Source organism: Hydra vulgaris, chromosome 09 (assembly GCF_038396675.1).
Source record: "Hydra vulgaris chromosome 09, alternate assembly HydraT2T_AEP".
Classification (NCBI taxonomy): Eukaryota; Metazoa; Cnidaria; class Hydrozoa; order Anthoathecata; family Hydridae; genus Hydra; species Hydra vulgaris.
In genome coordinates, this window is record NC_088928.1 from 38,628,679 (window position 1) to 38,650,079 (window position 21,401).

At 28.6% G+C, this 21,401-nt stretch overlaps 2 protein-coding genes and 2 long non-coding RNA genes across 4 annotated transcripts; 2 read left to right on the top strand and 2 right to left on the bottom strand.

The window, feature by feature from the left end:
• Positions 1-372: 372 nt before the first annotated feature.
• Positions 373-1,445, bottom strand: LOC136084765 (uncharacterized). The gene is made up of 4 exons (XR_010640837.1): positions 1,265-1,445; positions 870-1,137; positions 692-763; positions 373-555 (listed from the first exon to the last, which is right to left on the bottom strand). It is a non-coding gene; the product is annotated as an uncharacterized LOC136084765 (long non-coding RNA).
• A 3,297-nt stretch (positions 1,446-4,742) lies between these two features.
• On the bottom strand, positions 4,743-17,646 carry LOC136084767 (uncharacterized). The gene is made up of 4 exons (XR_010640838.1): positions 17,530-17,646; positions 16,885-17,096; positions 7,342-7,468; positions 4,743-5,780 (listed from the first exon to the last, which is right to left on the bottom strand). It is a non-coding gene; the product is annotated as an uncharacterized LOC136084767 (long non-coding RNA).
• On the top strand, positions 14,403-15,514 carry LOC136084766 (uncharacterized). The gene has a single exon (XM_065805634.1). It carries the CDS (start codon positions 14,478-14,480, stop codon positions 15,483-15,485), a length of 1,008 nt encoding a protein of 335 aa, XP_065661706.1. The 5' UTR covers positions 14,403-14,477; the 3' UTR covers positions 15,486-15,514.
• Positions 17,647-18,385: 739 nt separating the features above from the next.
• LOC124805814 (solute carrier family 40 member 1) lies at positions 18,386-19,972 on the top strand. Its single transcript, XM_065805635.1, has one exon. The coding sequence runs from the start codon at positions 18,444-18,446 to the stop codon at positions 19,881-19,883; it is 1,440 nt and encodes a 479-aa protein (XP_065661707.1). The 5' UTR covers positions 18,386-18,443; the 3' UTR covers positions 19,884-19,972.
• The last annotated feature ends 1,429 nt before the right edge of the window (positions 19,973-21,401 follow it).

Below are 21,401 nucleotides of genomic sequence, written 5' to 3' on the forward strand. Positions count from 1 at the left end.
TTTTATAAAAAAATTGTGGCCATTAATTGGTCACTTTGCCCTATAGGTGAAATTTAAATAATTAAAAGTCTTAGCGTTTTCGCCTCATTTTTATCGTTACTAATGAATTTCAATGAAAGATATATATATATATACAAAAAGATTTATATACATATATAACATCGGAAAAGACGTGACATTTTAGTAGGGGGCCGAAGTACAAAAAAACAATCATAAAACACCATATAGTTCAACTAAAAACCTTCACAAAAAGATCCATCTAAACAATGGAGGCGGGGGGGGGCATGTCCACCACGGATCTCCTTCATTTTCTCTTCCGTATATCTATCTAACTTTGTATAAATTCCAACAAACCGCAAAAAATAAGAATAATTTTTTACATACATCTTTAACAAAAAATTTAACTAATCATTAATTTCTTCTTTGCTTAGTAATGTTTTTAACAGAATTGCAGCTTTTAAGAAAGCCTAGTTTTTAAACCAAACAAAACTGTGACATCCATAGCTAGAAAGAGTCGATTCTTTAGTACGCAAACGAAACCACATCCAATGATATCTAAAATAAAGTAAACCCCTAAATTAATATCGCTATACCTATTTAATAAGGATGCCTTATGTCGCGGATAATAAATAAATATATAACTGTTATTATTGCATTAATAAACATAATCAATCTCTAAAAAAATATGAACCGGTTTAATCTTGATATGAAAAAGATCAATATCGATCGAAGCAATCGTGTGGTTTTCATCATGCTGTGTAACCTTGCAATGATAGATAAGATAAAATATATCAGATATATAAAATTTAAAAAAAATTAAGGCTAACAATTAACTAATGTATTATAAATTAACATGTAAATGTTATTACTGAATTAATAAATATAATCTTGAGGTTTTTAAGATAAACATCTACAGTAGCAAGCTGCCATCATAATTAAAACCTTGCAATAAAAGATAAATGAAATTATATTAGATATTTAGCACAATAACTGAAAAACCCATTATAAAGTAGAGAAGATGAGAATGATTTCCTAACTTAAAAAAAAATTCAAAATCACTTAACTCCTGATACACAACACATTTCCCATTACCAAACAGAAAAATTGATAGAAGTAGACCCTTCAATACTTTTTAACCTGAAATATAATAGATTTGATTATAAGTTATAATGAAAAGAAAGTTATATTGTGTTAGTGTAACTATCTGGTAATGGCATATGCCATTTGCTAAGAGTGTACCAATTTATTGTAACTAAACACTTACATCTCTCAATACATGCAAGCCAAAGTCTGTCTTTCTGGGTAGAAACAATGTAAACCATCATTATGATTAACATTAATTATCATGAACCAGGCAATTCACTTAAGTCAATTAGTAAATGAGCTTTGGTTTCCCATAGCTCGTTGCAACCCTGGTTGTTGAATATCGGTAATTAACCGACTACCTAAAATTACATTTCTATACATATATGTATATACATATATGTACACATAAAAACAAATTAAATAATTATAAATCTTTTCATTATCTTAAAAAAAGGGGAGGGTAGAGAATATGATACACATTAGGCACTGTAAAATTTATTATAAAAAATAAAGATTAACCTACTATCTGTAAATAATGCAAGTTCATAAGATATACTATTATTTAAAATAACATATACCTTATTACACATTTCTATTATGTTATCACCATATCACCACATATTACGTATGCAGAAAGTTGATATTTGTTCACTTCATACTCAACACCATCATCATCTTCATTTAAGAAACAATATATACATACTATATATATCACTTTTCTTCTTTTTAATGCCAACAATTCTGCCTTAATATACATCCTGGGTGTTAGTGGCATTATCGAACCACATGTGCAAATACTTCTACCAATAGAAGCTCCAATAAGAATTTCTTCAATATCTGAGACCTCATTATTTTCTAGGTCGGGAAACATTTCTTTTACATGATCAGGAATGCAATTTTTTAATATTTTTTCTACATTTGTACGTTCTTTGTTTTCTTTTTTCTAAATTTTATCTGCCATTGGTTTTATCAATTCTAACTTCAGATCATTATGACATTGCATATTTATAAACCGCTTTTTTCTGGCATTAGAGATACCCCATAGTATCAACTTGTTTTGAATATCATTTGGCTTTTTGCATAGCAGAGCAGTTGTTTTATTTTTGCAAGCACGATTTTTTGAAGAAAGAAAACAAAGAGTGGCGTTTGGAGCTTTGTGCTTTGCAGCGCTAAACATACCCATAAGTTCTTCTGAATTAATGTTGTGAAGTCTGGTCTTTAAGGTTATCATTAGAACTCATTTCAAATTGCCGCTTATACTGTCTGTCAATGACGCTAATTACTGCATTAAGGCAGTCAGCTAATGCTTTACTCATTTCATCAGTTACTGGGCAAAAGCTGATTATTGAATCAAAAACTACATCTTCAATATCATTACCAAAGAAATCAGTTTTTCGTTTAAGTAGAGATAAAGGATTCATGCTGCTCTCAATAAGAGTGTTCCAAAAATCTTTTACTATCTGAATGCCAGATATGTAGTCAAGTCCTGTATCTGGTGCAATATAAAATGTTGTCATTCAAGGACCAGAAAAGAGCTTTCCAATTAAAGCTAAAACACACAACTCACGGATACCTAAGGTGAAAAAGTTGATTAGTATCAAAGAATAATCTTTGTTTATAATAGTCTTTACTGCCCGTTAATCTTGCAAGTGTCATTACTACTTTTAATTTGTATTTGTAACTATATTTGTAACTGATTCTATAGCCTATGATATTTTGTAGCACTTTATCAAATGAACTGAACAGATATAAAAAAGAAAAAAGATACCTGTTTCAGATGTAAAGTTTTGAAATTAACTATTTCGCAGACCTCCGTATAAGGCCAAGCCAGAACACAGAAATATCTTCAATATGGCATAATGATGGATCAAAATACCACATGTGTGAAAAAGCATATGTAGTCTGTTGCCTCTATAGCGTGGTAGCAATCCTCTAGGCAACTCGTGTTGGTCCAAAAAGGTTACAAAATCTTTTGGATTACCTATATCATAAAATATAATATAGGTAATCCAAAAGAATATCATAAAAAAGCTCATTTTGGCAATTGCAAGAAGAATGTGAAATAAAAACATGCACTAATTATAATATTTCATTTTAACTCGAAATTTTATTCAGAAAACTAAATATATTAAAGTAAAATAAAGGTTTAGATTAGTTAGAGTATCTTTTGCATCCTCGTAGCGAAGTTTGTTCAGCTGTACAACAATGTCTGGTAGTCATAAGCTGTACCTCCAGGAAGTTGATCAATAGCTACAACCATACATACTGATTCCGTTGTCAAGTGCGCAGCATATATATGAACACATTCCTGGGTTAAAGCATCAAAACCAAGTATCAGATCCTTTGTTGTAAATCTCAGCAGTCTGTAACTCTGAAAGCACACCAAGCTCATGCATCATTTGTTCTACAGTTGTACGATATGGAATTTGACTAAATCGATAGCCATATATAAGTCTTCTAATATCTGTTGAGTAGCATTTTTCATTTTTGGTGTTTTGTGTTACTTGCTGAATTTTCTCCAATTCTTCCTGTAAAATCAGAATGTCACTTTGCAGTACAAGTATTGCAGAATTTTTTTCAGCAAGTTGTTGGCTTAACATTGCCTTTTGATAAGAAAACTTTTTTTGCGTTTCAAAAAAAAAAATTGATTTTGAAGTTTTTTCAACTGTAAATTTAAAAACTTTTCTTTTAATTTTTTTCTAAGTTGAGAAATTATCTTTTCCTTACGAGTAATAACTTGATTTAAATATTTAAATATGCATGCTCTAGCCTTTGCCTTATCTCTTAAACCTTTAATATCCTCTTTATGCTTTCTCTTCGTAATTGCCATTTCGTTTGCCAAACTGATTAATCTCTTTCTCATAACCTTTTTTCTGGGACTCAACTGGTCAGCTCTCAAACTGGATAGTGGTTCATGAGAAGAGGTTTTTAAAGTAGAACGAGATAAAGGAGATAAGTGATCACTATTTGATACAGATGAAACACTCATTTGTTGAGAAGAAAATGAAGAACATGTAGCAAAGTCAATTGAGGTTGCAATTGATTGCGATGTTTGTGCCACAGCAGATGTTGTTATTTGGTATGCAAAGAGCATGTTGCAGATGTCAACAAATGGTTTCGAATTTCGTGAAAAATGGTTTACAAAGACTTTTGATGTTCTAACTAGTTGAATCTGACTTATACAAATTTTGATGTTAAAATACTTACCGATTAGTTCTACAGTTACTTTATATGAATCGTTGTTAGTTGCAAATATATGCAGTACATGTCCATTTCTACAGCCAAAAAATAAAATTAGCCGGTATTGGAAAATTACAAACTAAATAAGTTTTAGCTATACCATAAAAAGATTTGTTTTCTTGTGAGGTCCCATGATCATAATTAAATAATTTAAAAAATCACGATTAATCTATAAAAATTTTTTTAAATATATGTATAATTTTTATATATCATATATAGCTAAAGGTGGCTATATGGTAAATTATGGGTATGGAAAAAGCTGAGAAAATGCTGTTTTTATTTTTAATGATTTTTATGCAGAATCATCATAAAATAGTGTTATAAAATTTTAATTTTAGCATTTTAAATTTTATTTTGCAGATTTTTCCTTTAAAATAATTTTGGTGGTTGAAAAGAGTTAGCCATAAAAAAAAAAAAATATATATAACCACAGTAGCGGACTGGCAAATTTGAGCGGCCCGGGAAACCCCAAATGGACCGGCCTCAAAAAAAAAACAACAATATAATATAAAATAACATTTTAATATAATATTACATATAAATACATACTTAATAAAAAATAAATAAACAAAAGATTCTTAACCATTTAAATATTTACTAATGCCATGAGCATTTTCTCTTATTTTATCTATTATTGTATAATTATTTAAATTAACCAAAATATCCTTCTCTATCGCCATAAGCATCAAAAACTGCAAATTATCTTGTGACAAGGAAGATCTGAGTCTATTTTTTATAATTTTTAATTTGGAAAAACTACGTTCACAAGCTACTTGCGTCGAAGATAATGTTAAAATAAATTTATATGCAAAATAAACATTGCTGTATACTTTGCTATATAAAATATAGCCAAGAAATTAAAACAGCAATAAATACAATTTTTGCAACTCTTTTTGTTTTTGAGGCATACTTCACTTATTATTTCTGAATCTGAATCAGTTAATTCATCGGTGTTATATATATCTTGCATAGATATTTTAAAGTCGTCCCATTTTGTCATTAAATCAGTTAATTCCTCCCTTAAATTTGACGCTGTAGCTGTTTTATGATATTTTACTAGTAATTTAATGAGCTCTTCTAAACTGTTTTCTGAACATTTATTGTCGGTAAAATTTTTAGGGTCTAATATTGCCATGTCTGCATATAATTTTCCATAATTTTTAAAACGGTTTTCTATAGTATTTATTGTGATATCCATAATTACGTTAAACGTGGTTATTTTATATTTTTCGATTGGGTTTTGAAATTCATGATCTTCGGTTATTTCGTCGGGCATTCTCTTTCGTCGCCAAAATCTCTTATCTGGTATATCTTCTTCGACAATTATTTCACAATTTTCCTCTTCAAGTAGTGTATTCGCACGTTTAGCAAATGAATTTGACTTTTCTTTTACATTACCGTAAACTGGGGTTACTTTGAACGTTTTTGAGATATTTTAACTTACTCTTCCTTCACTATTGACAATATTTGAAATTTAACAAAATGAATATAGGGGCTAAGATTGACTCTTACATAATTCAAAATCAAAATAATATTTAAATAAAAGGATTTTGCATAATATTAATTTAAATAGTCATTCAAAGTTACTCCACAATTGGGGTAACTTTGAATGCGTTTTTTTGTAAAAGCAAAACCTATTCAAAAACGTACTGTTTTGCTTAAATATTTAATAAAAACAGTCAAGTTTCACACTAATTTATTTTTGCTAAAATAAAATAATATTATTTTATAACAAACACCCATTTAGTATTTTATTTTATTTTAATAAGTAAGTTTTAAGTGGACTAGCATAAAAAACGTCTCATTTACATCAGTTTTACTGACAGACAATGCAAGTGGAACATCTTTACATTTTGCAAAGAAGCCCTCAAAAAAAAAATACTTTTAAAAAGGGCAAAAGTAATTTTTTTTTCTTCCCTTTGAGCCTGCTTTTTCCTTGAAATCAACATAAAACAATAGTTAAGTAAATTATTTACTGCTTGGCTTCTAAAATTACAACTACCATCTGGCAAATGATATATATATATATATATATATATATATATATATATATATATATATATATATATCCATGTATATGCATATATGTATATACGTATATAAATGCATATATACATATATTTATAAGTATATATATAATCATATATATATATAGATATATATAGATATATATATACATATATATATATATATATATATATATATATATATATATATATATATATATATATATATATATATATATATATATATATATATTTAAACAACGTTAAAAAGTATTCTACACAATAGAGTGCTCAATGTTCTTAAAAGAACAGAGCAATTGTATATTAGTAGAAAAATCACTTAACAAAAAATTTTTCCATTTAACACTGTGTTTCATCAACAAAGATTCATCAGAAATCTGATTTCATCAACAAAGATTTCTGATGAATCTTTGTTGATGAAACGCAGTGTTAAATGGAAAAAAATTTTGTTAAGTGATTTTCTACTAATATATATATATATATATATATATATATATATATATATATATATATATATATATATATATATATATATATATATATATATATATATATATATATATATATATATATATATATTTATATTTATATTACTTATTGTTTGCTGTTAAAATGTTAGTATTACGATGTATTTTAAGAAATTCAAATGAAGAATTATATTTCGGTTGCCGTGGATGCGTAAATTCAAAACAGGAAAGAAAATTGTATAAATGTAGCTTAATACAATATTAAAAAAAGGAAACTGCAAGATATCAAAGATAAAAAAAGATTAACTTCAAATTTGGTAAAAATGTGTAAGGAACAAGCATATTCGTTATAACTCTTCAGCAGAATTATATAATAAAATGAATATTATATAAAAGAGGATGCAATGTTGAAATACATAATTTTTCAAATACATAATATTTTCATTCAAAGTCAAATTTTTATTACTATAAGTATACTTAACGCTCCGTATTAAATATATTTATAAATTATATATACATACCTTATATACCAGTCAATGTATGTACATTTGCTTACGTCTATCCTAATGTCAGTTGATGTGTACACACAGTACACAGTACATTTTTGAATGTTACTAGCGCTTATCCATTCAGTCTTCAATTGCAATACTAAATAGCAATGTTCTGAAAAATGTATTTTATTTTTAAAGTATCACAGAAAATGTTAATGAATTGAATTTGAAATAACTTTAAACGTCAATATTGCCTAATTAAAAAAAAGATATTTCTAAACTATTAAAACAGTGTTTTTAATCGTCAAAAAAATTTTTTTTAATGATGTCTAACGCTTTATTAAAAAATTTCTTAAATGATGTCTAATGTTATCTATTTTAAATTTCTATTGATTTTTAGTTTTAGTTTGTAAACCTTGAGGCATTTTGTTAAATTTTTAGACCTATGCTATATATGATTTTAAACTAGTATAAAATTTTTTATCATTATCATTCAAAAAAAAAATTATAATAAGAAGCATTATTTGAATAATGAAAAAAGTTTCTTAGTTATTTAATGATGAAAATTTTTTCATGTTTTAAAAATTTGACGTTTCACGACTTAGAGGCGAGTATAAATGTTTACGGTATATTAAACTGTATGTATATTACATTTTTTGTGTTAGATTGTTAATTATTTTAATTATTTAATTATAAGCTCTAGATAACTAAAGCTTTTCTTATTTTTTTAATTCTAATTCACTCCCAACATGGCTGCAAGAAACCACTATTAAGTTGGGAGTTATTAGAAAAAAAGAATAGAGAATAGAGAAAGGAAACGGTTGACAGAAGACTTAAAAATATGTAAGTTGTATGAGTTAGGAAAATATGAAGATGGGAGAGAGTTCCAAAGAGTTTAAGTGCAGAAAATAAAACTAGACAAATAAAAGTTTTTAGGGCATGCAGGGGCAGATACAGTAAACGAGTGAGACTTTACTGGATGACGAGTCAAGCAAAAATGAGTTTTAGTTGATGGAACTAGAGATGATAGCTCCTTTGAGCAGCGACGTGATAGTATTTGTAGAAAAAAGAAAGAGATGCAACTTTACAACAATAGGAAACGAGCCAACAATAATAATACAGCAATAGGAAATTGAGCCAACGATAGTGGCTCAAGCTTAGCAGATAGAACGGGTCCAACTACGTTTAAAATGCGTTTTTGGACCTTGTCTAGAAGAGAAAGAGCATCATTAGAAGAACCAGTTCGAGTACTTACAAAAGTAGATAATGAAATCAAGACTGAGAAATGGAATGGCTCAACAAAGAGCAACCTGACCGGATGCTAATTTAGCATTCCATTGTATATATAGTTTTCATGAAGAGTCAGTAGTAAATGATAATCAAAGAAGACGTAAAGAAGAGGACTCAGTGAGAGGGTTGCCATTTATTAATATAGAAATGTTGACAGTACTATGATAGTAGTTTGCAGTAAATAACTGAGTTTTGTTAGAGTTAATATTTACAAGTCACTGCAAGCCCAAATCTGTTAAAGAAGTAAGATCAAATTAAAAATCAGCTGCCTGTTCTAAGAAATCTAAAAGCGAAGACGTTTTGTTAAGACAGGAGTATAAAGTTGAGTCATCAGCAAAAAGAGCTACCTTAGATGTAATGATGACGGAAAAATTAATAATGTAGATAAGAAACAAAATAAGACCAAGAATAGAACCTTGAGGTACCCCAGAAGTTACTTGAAATGAAAAAGAGTGTTGGCCTTCGAGGATGACCTTCATCTCAAAAACTCTTCCAGATTCACCAAATGAAGCAAGCTTCTACAAACCTCTTAATTGTCTCTGTATGGAATACTGTTGTCATATTTAGACTGGTTTTCTTTATCTTCTAGACAACGTTATAAGATGTATTTCAAAAATAGTTGGGTCTACTCTATTTGCTGAGATTGAGCCACTCTCCTATTGCCGTATGGTTGTATTTCTTTGTTTTTTCTACAAATACAGTTTTAATCATAGTTGCTACTCAAACGAGCAGCAACTTTGATTTATTATTTGTTTCAATAATCAAAACTCCCTTGTGACTCGTCATTCAGCACAGTTTTAACCTTATAGTATATACAGTCGTATGACAATTTATTATGGCCACCCAATAAATTTTAACATACCTTGCTTATCTTTTGTTTTCTTGGCATTATACTTCAAAATTATATAATTTAATTTATTTGGATGCATATAACATTGTTATACTTTGACAAAATTATTTAAAATTTTATGCTGGTGTAAACACTGTCATTTTTGACAGCCATTTTGTGTGACGCCATCTTGAGACCGCTATTCTTACAGTGCACGTGGTGAATACTCTCTGTTAGTTTTGGTATATTTTTCAAAGTTATCATTAAAGTAAGCACTCAAATCGACTAATATTACTTTAAGAATATTACATTACATAAATTAACATAAAAATATTTTTTCACTCAGTATTTTGTGATTAAAATTATTTTAAGTAATAATAGAAATTTTCGTACTAAAATTGGTTGTTTTTTTAGAAATGGGCAAAAAAAAGGACTTATCTCTAGAAAAAAAAAGTGAAATCCAAGCAATTCTAACAAATACTGGTTTTTCCCAAAGAGGAATCGCCAGAAGATGTAATGTTTCTAGAGTGTCAGTACAGAATATCCAAAAAAAAATTGTCAACATAGAAAACCTGACTCCAAAAAGGACTGGGAACTGTGGTAAAAAAAGAATTCTTACTCCACGAGGTGAAAGAATTCTTACCAAAATAGTATTGGAAGATAGGCTAGCATCATATGATGATATCACTGAGAAGTTGGAGAGCTCTGGTATTAAGATGTCCAAGAGAACGGTTCAGCGTCGTCTACACGATCTTGGCTACAGCTCAAGACGTCCGGCTAAAAAGCCAAAATTAACGCCAAAAATGATGGAGAAGCGATTAGAATGGGCAAAAAAATATAGAAATTGGACTGAAGACGATTGGAAAACGGTATAACAGATTATTTTATTAAATAATACTTTAAATTTTTTAGATAATCCATGCATTGTGGTCAATGAACCATCGTATAATATTTTTAGGTTTGCTTTAGTGATGAGAGCACGTTCCAAGTCTTATCAAAAAAAGCACAATACGTGAAAAGGAAGGTTGGAGAGAAATATTTAAGTAGCTGTATTATTCAAACCGTCAAACATCCAACCTCGGTGATTATTTGGTCGGTCATTTGTGGGAAAGGAATGGGAAGGCTGTACATTGTTCAAGGGATAATGAACCAGGTGCAGTATAAAAATGTCCTGGAACAAAGATTGTCACCCCAATTGACGGAATGGTTTGTTCCAGAGGAAAACAAAGCATTCATGCAAGATGGAGCACCATGCTATACGGCTAAGTCTATCAAAATCTTTTTGAAAGATAAAATTATTCCTTTGTTGGACTGGCCGGGAAATTCGCCGGATCTCAATCCTATAGAGAATGTTTGGGAGCTATTAAAAAAGGAGTTGGCCAAGGAAAATATTACAAAAAAGGTGGTTCTAATAGAAAGTATTATAAAACATTGGAACCACAATGCAAGATTGCAGGAAATGGCAGAAAACTGCATAAAAAGCATGCCTAAAAGGGTGCAGGCAGTAATCGATGAAAAAGGGGGGGGGGGGGTTAAAAAATATTGATTGTAACTAAGATATTATATGAATATTTTTTATTAAAGTGTATTTATTCTTATAAAATGGTAATTTTTTATTAACACACAACCTGATTTTTTATTAGAATACGTCTTTGGTAGATAAAATTGTAAAAACTGATGGAAAATCACAATTTTTCTAGAGTTTCTAGAAAAAATGTAGGTGGCCATTATAATTTGTTATACGACTGTATATTCCTTAATGCTCAAAAATTTTTAACCGCTTAGTTTTGAATTTGTCCATCAATGCTTTTGAGCTCTCTCCCATAAAATACAACCTCTTAAACCTCTCTCCCATAAAACACAACCTTTTAAACCTCTCTCCCATAAAACACAACCTTTCAAACCTCTCTCCCATAAAACACAACCGTTCAAGTCTTCTATCAAACGTTTCGTAGCTCTTTAAATCTATTTTTTGTTTTCTCGTAACTCCTAGAGAGTTTATTTTTTCAAAAAAAAGGCCGTATTTCATTTTGCAAACCAAAATTACTTCTGCATACCAATATAGTTAGACACTCTTGAAGTAAATAAGTGTTTTTTGTTACTGATTGCTATCTTTTTAAAATCTCTTCGTTATTTGTAGGGTAATAATTCTGTTTTTAGCGGTTTTTTTGATGTGTCAAGTAAAATTCTTGATCTTGTTTTTTTCTTATTCTTGATGTTATTCTTCTTTTTTGATGATGTTATTCTTCTTTTTTGGACGTGCTTTTGGGTATTGTGTAATTGTTTTAGGAGATAAAACTGGCACAGGGGACTTAAAATTTACAATTTAAACTTTTCAAAGTTTTTCTATAACATAATTGACTAATTATTTTTATTTGAAAATAAAAAATTCAAGTGGCTTTGTACTTTGTATATTATTTTCTTTATTAATAAATTGAGGAGAGATTTGATTTGAAGGTTTGTTTCCTCTGAAGACTTAAAATCAACATTAAAAATTCTAAAAATAAAAAAATTACAATTTTCAAACCTTGCAATAATATAATTTGGAGTAAATAAGCTATTATGTAAAAAAGACATATTATTGAAACATCAGGAGGTTCAAATTTATATGTAAAATATGTAAGGAATGTAAGTAAAGCAAAGTCGTTTTCTCTGCAAACGTTTATTGCAATGATAGTACATTGGTTTTTGATAATAAAAGCAAAATCTTTCTTTCTTAATTGCATGTTTGAGTACTTCGATAACAAGTGGTCTAGCCACCCATTAGCTACTGGGATTGTTAAAAAAATCAACGCAACCTACTTTCTCGATGCGTTTGCAAAATCTTGGTCTGGGAAACAATTTGTGCAGCATTTTTAAATCTAATTTTGTTTAATTTATCAATATGTTGAGACGTGCATAACATCCTAGATCTTAATTAAATTTTTAATCAATGATTTTTTTATTTGTATCACAAACATATTTTTTTATATATTCGATATATTCGTAGGCGCAACGGAATTTACTTATATCGACTCAGGGTTTTAGTTTAGGCAGGCATTTTTTTAATTAAAAAAAATGATAGTATATCAAAAAATTTTCTTTGAAAATTTGTTTCAGCATAATATCTTTTTAATTATAACCAAACCCATCCGGATAAAATCACCGTTTCCGCCACCTGTTCATACCAATATACTAACAAAATGCATTTATAAAAGTTTCCTTAAGGGATCGTCTATAAAGTAAACGGCAAATTTAACTAATGGACAAAGCAAATAAGTTTTTCCTTGCAGAGTCTTTAGTTAAGCCAAAAATTAAAATAGCCCTTAAAGTCCAATGAAATCGCCGCGCCAAAGAGCAAATGATGTCCTATTTATTAAACAAGTTTAGTGTTACGTAATTTATGCACGATCCCTAAATGCAATGATAACTAAAGTAGATCTTTTGCCTCCCTTATGAGTTTTAAAATAAATTGTCCTAAATTAGCAGTTTGAAAAATTTTAATTGGATAATAGGTTGGTCAAATATCTTTTCGTTGTCTAAAAATTCAATAATAACAAAAAAAATAATCTAAAACCAAAGTTTAATGACTAGTTATCGTACTTAAATATTATACAATATAATAATACAATAAGAATAGTCTTGAACTGGTGAACTTTATTTAAAACTCATTTTTAAAAATGTTTCTAATATTATATAAATGCGATACATGTAAAATATTGATTACAACTATTATAGTAGAAATCAATACTTTATATGTACCGCATTTAGAATATGTCATTGTTTTTATTACTATTATAGTAACAAAAGTAGTTGTTTATAATTACTACGGTAACGAAAAATAAATGTTAATGATTACTATGGTAACTAAAAATAGTTATTGGTGGCTACTAGAATGACAAAAATAACTGTTCACGATTACAACAATTACAAAAAAAAAACTGTTGATTAATATCATGATAACAAAAAAAATAATAACTTACTAATAATAAGCTAAAAATTAGATTTTTAAATTTACCATGTTATAAGAATATCTTTCTTATGACTATGAATTTACTGATGCACATTTTTAAGAAAAGTCTTTTTTAAATCAAATACTTATTACCGGTAAAAAAAAAAAAAAAAAAAAAAAAATTGGCTAAAATTTAAACGCATTAAAACTTCTAATTTTTAAAATGTCCATAATTACACAACTTTAAATTTATTTAAAAAACAGAAGTGGGATTTCTAAAGCTCTTTTACGCGGCAATTTTCATTTAACTTAATCCCCTATTTTGAATTTTCATTTAACTTAGAGGTCTGCGAGCGAAAACATTTGATCTCTTGTTTTGTTTGTTAGTGAAATTTAGCGATGCGTAAATTATAGACGACCTATAATTCAAAAATAAAGATATTTAAATAAAGATGTTAAATTAAAAATAAAAAAGTATTAAAACTAACAAACAAGATATTCAAACACTATCCATAAACAATTAAAATGAACTAAGTTTGGTCGCGTTAATTTTAAATTTCACTACTTTAAAGTATTCATTTTATGGCACTCATATTCGTATTTTTGTTGTTAACAACTCCATAGGGGGTTGTCCATAAATTACGCAACGTTAGTAAATAGAACTAAAAAGATTTAGCTTTTCCTCGCAGTTTTTAATTAAGGTGGTAGTATAGTAATCAAAATTGAAAAATTCATTTTTTCAAAAATACATTTTTTAGCTAATATAACTATTGTAGAGTCGAAATCTTATCTTGCTTTATAATAAAAAAATCAGTATATACCTCTGAAATTGCTTTTAAATTGTTCAATATCAATTTTTATCCGTAGCAACGCTTTATTTACCAGGTTGCTACGGGTTTTTGCAATCAAAGTTATATATAAACAATAAAAACAGTTTCATGCTAAACTTTTATAATGAAAATTGTTAATCAGCAGTTACTTCTTGTTTATTGACTCGATTTATACGCGAATGAGCACGCTTTATTGTTATTTTATGCTCTTTATAAGTTCACCAATAGTCTATAGTGTAGTATACATCAGTCAATTTTTTAAATATCTTATTTTAATAAAAGTGTAATGGGTCGAACGAAAAGAAAACAATCTTCTAAAAGAGTATACCAAAATAAGAAAAGAAAGTTTTATGGAAACAGACATACAAATGTCTGCAAAAATAATGAAACCGTAGCCATACCTTCAGTTGAAAACATACCATGTTCCTCATCCTACAAGAAGTTGTTCAACAAAGAAGTTGTAAATGAACCTCAACAGATAAATGAAGACTTTAACTTTATTATGAACTTTGGTTTACTTAAAAAAGCAATAATGGTCCTTAAATGCCCAGAATGTAACAAGTTAGTAAATTTGCAGTTTGATTCTTCAAAAAAATATGGCCTAAGTATTGGACTAAAAATTTGTTGCAGTGATTGTGAATGGGAAACGATTTTTTTTTCATCTGCTAAAATGGATAAAAAAATTAATTGTGTTGGACGAAAACGCTTTGACATAAACACTCGTACAGTAATTGCATTTCGTGAAATGGGTAAGGGATTTTCAGCAATAGAAACATTTTGTGCAATTATGAACATGAACCCTCCAATGAATAAAAACTGCTATAATGACACATTGCACATAATGTTGGATGTCTATCAAAGTTTGGTTGACAAAAGCATGTCAAATGCAGCAAATGAGTTACTATCAATCAATGAAACATCTAAAGATATTATTTGTGGGTTTGATGGATCATGGCAGAAACGTGGATACACCTCAAACAATGGATTAGTAACAGCTGTTGCTGTAGAAAATGGTAAGTGTGTTGATTACGAAATAGAAACAAAAACTTGTAAGTTGTGTTCTATATGGGAGTTAAAAAAGTACACACATCATGAAGAATATAATGATTTTCACTCCTTACATTATAAAAAGTGCAAAATCAGTCATACCGGTTCAGCCTCCTCTATGGAATCAAGTGGTACAATAAAAATATTTTTGCGTTCTGAAAAAAAAAATAATTTGAGATATACAACGTTTCTAGGAGATGGAGATAGCAGTTCATATGTTAATGTCGTTTCTGCAAAACCTTATTGAGATTTTGAAATAAAAAAAGCAGAGTGCATTGGGCATATTCAAAAACGTGTTGGTACTAGATTAAGAAACTTAAAAAAACAAAATAAAGAAACTTTATGTGATGGCAAAAAGTTAGGAGGAGCAGGTCGCTTAACAGAACATGTTATAAATACATTGCAAAATTATTATGGTAAGGCAATAAGGCAAAACGTTGGAAATTTATATGGAATGAAAAAGAGTGTTGCATCTGTACTTTTTCACTGTTCTGAAAGTTGTGATGGCGAAACGCGTCATCAGTTTTGTTTGCGTACCAAAGATTCTTGGTGCAAATTCCAGTCTGACAAACTGACTGGCAAAATTTCATATAAAGAAAATATTTGTATTCCCGCTGCTGTCTGCAACACCATCAAACCAATATTTATAGACCTTGGTTCCGATAAACTTCTTGAAAAATGTTTGCATGGAAAAACGCAGAATCCCAATGAGTCTTTAAACCAGTTGATATGGAAGCGATGCCCAAAAGATATATTTATTGAAAGAACTGCTCTAAGTATAGGAGTAGCCTCAGCTGTACTAAATTTTAATGAAGGGCAGCAGTTCTTAAATAAATTGTTTAATGAGCTTGGAATGGAATTCGGTGTAAATGCGCAAAATTACTGTTTACGTAAAGACAATAAACGAATCATTAAAGCAGAAAAACAATGTAGTACTAAAGTAAAATCAAGAAGAAAAAAGTTAAGAGCAATAAAAAAAGGTTTTTGTGACCAAAATGAAGAACTGGAAGGTGTAACTTATAAAAGTGGTGAATTTTGAACTATTTTATTCTTCTTTTTTTTTTTAATTGCGTTTTTCTCAAAATCATGTATTTGGGGTTTGCGACGTGGATTTTTTAAAAAACCAATTATCAGATTTACTTGAAATTTGGCACACATACTCACTACATTAGTATCTACAACATACACTAGGATAATTTTTATTGCTTCTCTCGTTCAGTAATTTTTAATCATTTTTTTTCATAAATTACCCCCAAAATTGCAAAATTTTACACAAATGCAAATATTTTTTGATTTTTTTGACCATATCAAAATCTTCTAGTCTATGTTGCAATGCCACATGTAATATATCACCAGCCAAATTTTCAATAAAAAATATATAAGGGTTCTTGAAAAATCTCTGTCACAGTTTACCCCATTTATGGGCCTTCAGCGATAATTATGCTGAAGAAGATTTGTCATAATTTTTTTTTTTTTTTTTTTTTTTGGTTATTGATGTTATATTACACATTGTAGAATTTTTTTTTATTTGAAAAAGGTGATTTTTTTTTTTTTGTTGCTAATTACTATACTACCACCTTAAACCAAAAATCAAAACAGCGCTATAGTTCATTTGCAAAAAAAAACAAAAACAAATGATCTCCTACGTCTATTTTTTCAAAAAGTTAGCCTTCAGTACTTTAGGGAAAATCTTTTTTTCGTAACAATGTATTCCTGAAATCGAAGTGATTGAAGTTCCATCTTCATCATACAGCCAAATCTAAAGTCGAGTCTGTCTTGTGATGAATGCTCTCCTTACGGCCATACTGGTCAGAGCCTATTGTACATATTTTTTTATTTTGTGAAACCTTTTGCGCAACTAAGTTAAAAAAAAAATACATTGAGAGCAAATCTTGTTTAGATCTAAAAAAATTATTCTGTCAACTATTTAAACTATAAATAATTATTATAACCGTCTTTTTCTTTTTAATATTCATAAATTGCTATGATGCCAGTTTTTGCTATAGATTTGGAAAAGGATCAAGAATTTTTAAGCTATAGATTTAATATAGGGTCAAGAATTCAAGATTTAAAGCATGTACGTTGTAAAAAAATAAAAAAATGTATAAAGAAAAAAGTACAAATAAAATTAAGAAAGAAAATATATAAAGTAAATCGTCCATAAAATCCAATTTAAATTATTATTAAATTATTAATATTAATAATTAAAAAAAAATTAATATTAAGATTAAAAATCCAAGAAAAATATTCAAAAAAAATTAAGAAGTATTTTTTAAAATATAAGGGCATACTTGACATCTTTGATGGAATTTGCCACATACCACGATGTTACGTAACTTAGTCTTGTTATTTGTAACCTTTTGACGTCATGAACTGATAAGCTCTATAAATGCTAAAGAGTTCCAAGTTTAAACTAATGCACATTTATTTTGTTTAAAAGCTTAATTTTACGTTATGTTTGTTACAATAGTTACTAAGTGTTTTAATTAGTATTTTTATAAATACCGTTTTTATTTAATTTTAATCTTAGATTTCCGCATAAAAGATAAAATTCAAACATAATTTTTTTAAAGTTTTAAGTCGATTCGGCATTGTGTGTTCCTGGGAAACGTCCTCTTTTTCACGTTTAGTGAAAATTTTAACTTCATTTAGGTTTAACACGCCGTTTTACTACCTAAAAAAAATGGTTCACGAAAAACGCTTATAAAAAAGTATTAAAATAAAATTTAAAGAAAAAATATTTATTTGAAAAAATATCAAAATATCAAAATGATCAATATAAACTCTTTGTGCGAGTAAGTATTAATCCCGACACATGAAATAATTAAAAGATTGCGCAAAAATATTTTAAAGTACGAGGCAATAAGAAGTTGTAACATCTAAAAATATTTATTTAAACAAAAAAAAAAATTTTTTAATTGAAAAGAATAATTATAGAAACGATAAAATAATTTTATAATAAAAGTTAAGAAATAGATAATAATGCACTGGTAAATTCGAAATTATTACCGTGAATAACAGATTTTTTTTACAATTATTTGCAAAAGTATTGTTTATAAATAACATTAAATTTAATTTATAATCATTATAAAAATCTACATGTATATGTTTTAGTTATAATTCATTATATTATGTTCACAATATATTTAAAGTATGAAATAATTATCAATATATTTAGTCAAATTTACCAAAACACAAAGAAAAAATGTGGGCGGGATACTGGTTGTGTTCGAGCTTTTTCTTTTCTTCGTGGGGAGATCGCATGTGGAATTTTGCTGTTGGATTATATTTAGTAAAACTCTCACCTGGATCCTTGCAACTTACAGCCATATACGGCACAGTGGTAACAAGTTCAGTTATACTGTTTGCTCCAGCTATTGGGAGTTGGATTGATCGAAATAACCGTTTAGTAGTTATACGCACCTTACTGTTGTTACAAAATGGCTTTATAGTTTGTTCAGCTTTGTTTATTAGTTTAATTCTGTTTAGAATCACAGAAAATAAAAATGTATTAAAGTTATTCGAAGTTTTGATCATTTTATTTGGAGCTGCAGCAAATCTAGCATCACAAGGTGAGCAGATATCAATTACTAGAGATTGGGTGGTTGTGATTTGCCTTAATAACAAAGATAGTATGGCAAGATTGAACGCTCAAATGCGTAGAATCGATTTGACCGTCACAATACTTGCCCCAGTTGCTGTTGGCTCTCTCATGTCATTGATATCTGATTTATCTGGAATAGCTTTTATATGTGTATGGAATATCTTATCTGTTTTTTCAGAGTATTTTCAGTTACGTCATATTCATCAAACCGTTCCCGAGTTAACAAAAAAACGAAAAAATGAGTATACCGCCTTAGAAGAAACCGAAAATGACCACCAAGTAGTATCTGGTACTTTTGAAAAATTAAAATTTTTTTATGGGGTTTTGATTATATATAAAAGACAAAATGTTTTCTTGGCTGGTGTAGCTTTTGCTATATTATCTCTTACTGTACTTGGTTTTAATTCAGTAACAGTCGGATATGTTTACTCGCAATCGGTAAAGGAGATTTACGTTAGCATTTTATTTGGTACAGGAGCTTTATTTGGGATTTTGGGAACAATGATATTTTCGTTTTTAAGAAATAAAATCGGTCTGGTAAAAACTGGCATTATTGCACTTGGTTTTAAATGCAGCATGTTATTGTTATGCGTTGCATCGATTTGGGCTCCTGGAAGTCCGAGTAGTTTTAAAGTATCTTCCAAAAATTATATTACTGGAATAAATAATACTATTGTAAATAGTTCTATAACAAGTAATAGCAGTTTGTTTTATACGCAATCTCATAATACTAGTTACGTTTCTATATTGTTGCTTATGATTGGGATAATTTTATCCCGTACTGGGTTGTGGATGTTTGATCTCACCATAACACAGCTGCAACAAGAAAATGTTGAAGAAGAATTTCGTGGGGTTGTTGGCGGAGTACAATTTTCTTTAAATTCTATTTTAGAATCAACGCAATATATACTAACTATTTTTCTCTATAGACCTGAAGATTTTGGAATTTTAGTTCTTATTTCATTTTGTGCGGTGTTTTTAAGCTTCTTCATTTATGTTTTTTTTTCGACCAAGTCAAAGTCACTTTTAAAATTATTTTAATCATTTTTAACACCATATATGAGCTTTTATATATTTTATATTAAAATATTTGATTTATCAATAAACCAACATAAATTGTTCTTAAACAACCGCTTTGTTAATTTTTTTAATTTAATTTTGAAACCAATATCTCAGTACTAATAATTGAAAAAGTTTTTGGAACTTTATGCGTTATTAGTAGACACGAGATAACCGGCATCGAATCTCGGTTTATCGTCTGGTATTGGCGCGCAGCTCGGTTCTTTACGAGAATTTGAATTTTAGTTTTAAGATAAGTAACTTGAAAAAGTAAACTTATATAACAACAGAGATGTAGGGGAGAATGCGGAAAAGTGGGACATTAAAAAATATTTCTAGAATAATTTTAACATCTTTTTTATATAATGTATGTACTAAGTTTTAACAAATAAAGCTTCATTTTGAGCACTGATTCCATCCTATAGGATTGACAGCAGGTTAAATTAAAGTTTAAAATTTATAGTGTACTATTTTTGCTTCCGTATTTTAAGTTCTTATCTGGTATTGTTACTTTAAATTCAATCTTGCGTAATATCGTAGTTCTCCTCTTGTATAGTCTTTCGTTCTGTGTTCAACATTTAACAACTAAAGTAAACTAATCATCTTTCATTATGTCTCTAATAACATCATTAAATAAACATTATTAACTAAACCTCTAAAAACCAATCTTACTTGTATTTTTTTAATACTTAATTTAAAAGGTCAAATTTTAATTTTCTTTTATAATTGTGACTATGCGACCATTCGATACCATGCTATTCTTTTTATTACCGGTATCGAATCAATATTAATGGTATTAATATTAGCATATAAGCGATACCACACCATACGAGACCACCCTTCTTGGTATCGTGCGGTATCAAATCATTACTGATAGTGTCAACTTTAGTATAAAAGTGATACCTCAAGATACGAGACCATCCTTCTCGGTATCGACTTAAAAGATACCAGTTATCTAGTTGTCAGCGTTATTTTAAGTATTAATTAAGAGGAGTTTTTACAAATTTTTTTTTTTGTAGTTATTAGGGTGTTCCTAGTAGTCCTTACTCTCCTATCACAAAGCACCGCGGAAGAGCATTTAACTAGGAACCCCTTATTAAAAGACAGTATATGATAAATTACAAAAAAAAAAAAAAAAAGAAATCTCTATGACAACTTAATACTTCATCATACTGTTTAACATTATGTATAACATACATATTTATAATGTACTTATAGTGTATAACTTTTAGCCACATGAGAATAGTCTAAAACATAGCGCTCTATACTGAGTTCTCTATACTTAGTTCTCTATACATGGCGCTCTATACTGAGTTCTCTATGCTCTATACTATATCAGTATAGATCGCCTTGGTTCAAAAGTATTATTAATTAACCCAGTCAAGACCCAATTAACCCAAGTCAATTAACCCAATTAACCCAGTCAATTAACCCAGTCAATTAACCCAATCAATGTGATACCAGAATGATATCAAAACCTTCTCAAGCTATAATATTAAT

Excerpts from the sequence above, each read along its gene's own strand:
- LOC136084766 (XM_065805634.1), top strand. The coding sequence starts at position 14,478 with ATGGGTCGAACGAAAAGAAAACAATCTTCTAAAAGAGTATACCAAAAT.
- LOC124805814 (XM_065805635.1), top strand. The coding sequence starts at position 18,444 with ATGTGGGCGGGATACTGGTTGTGTTCGAGCTTTTTCTTTTCTTCGTGG.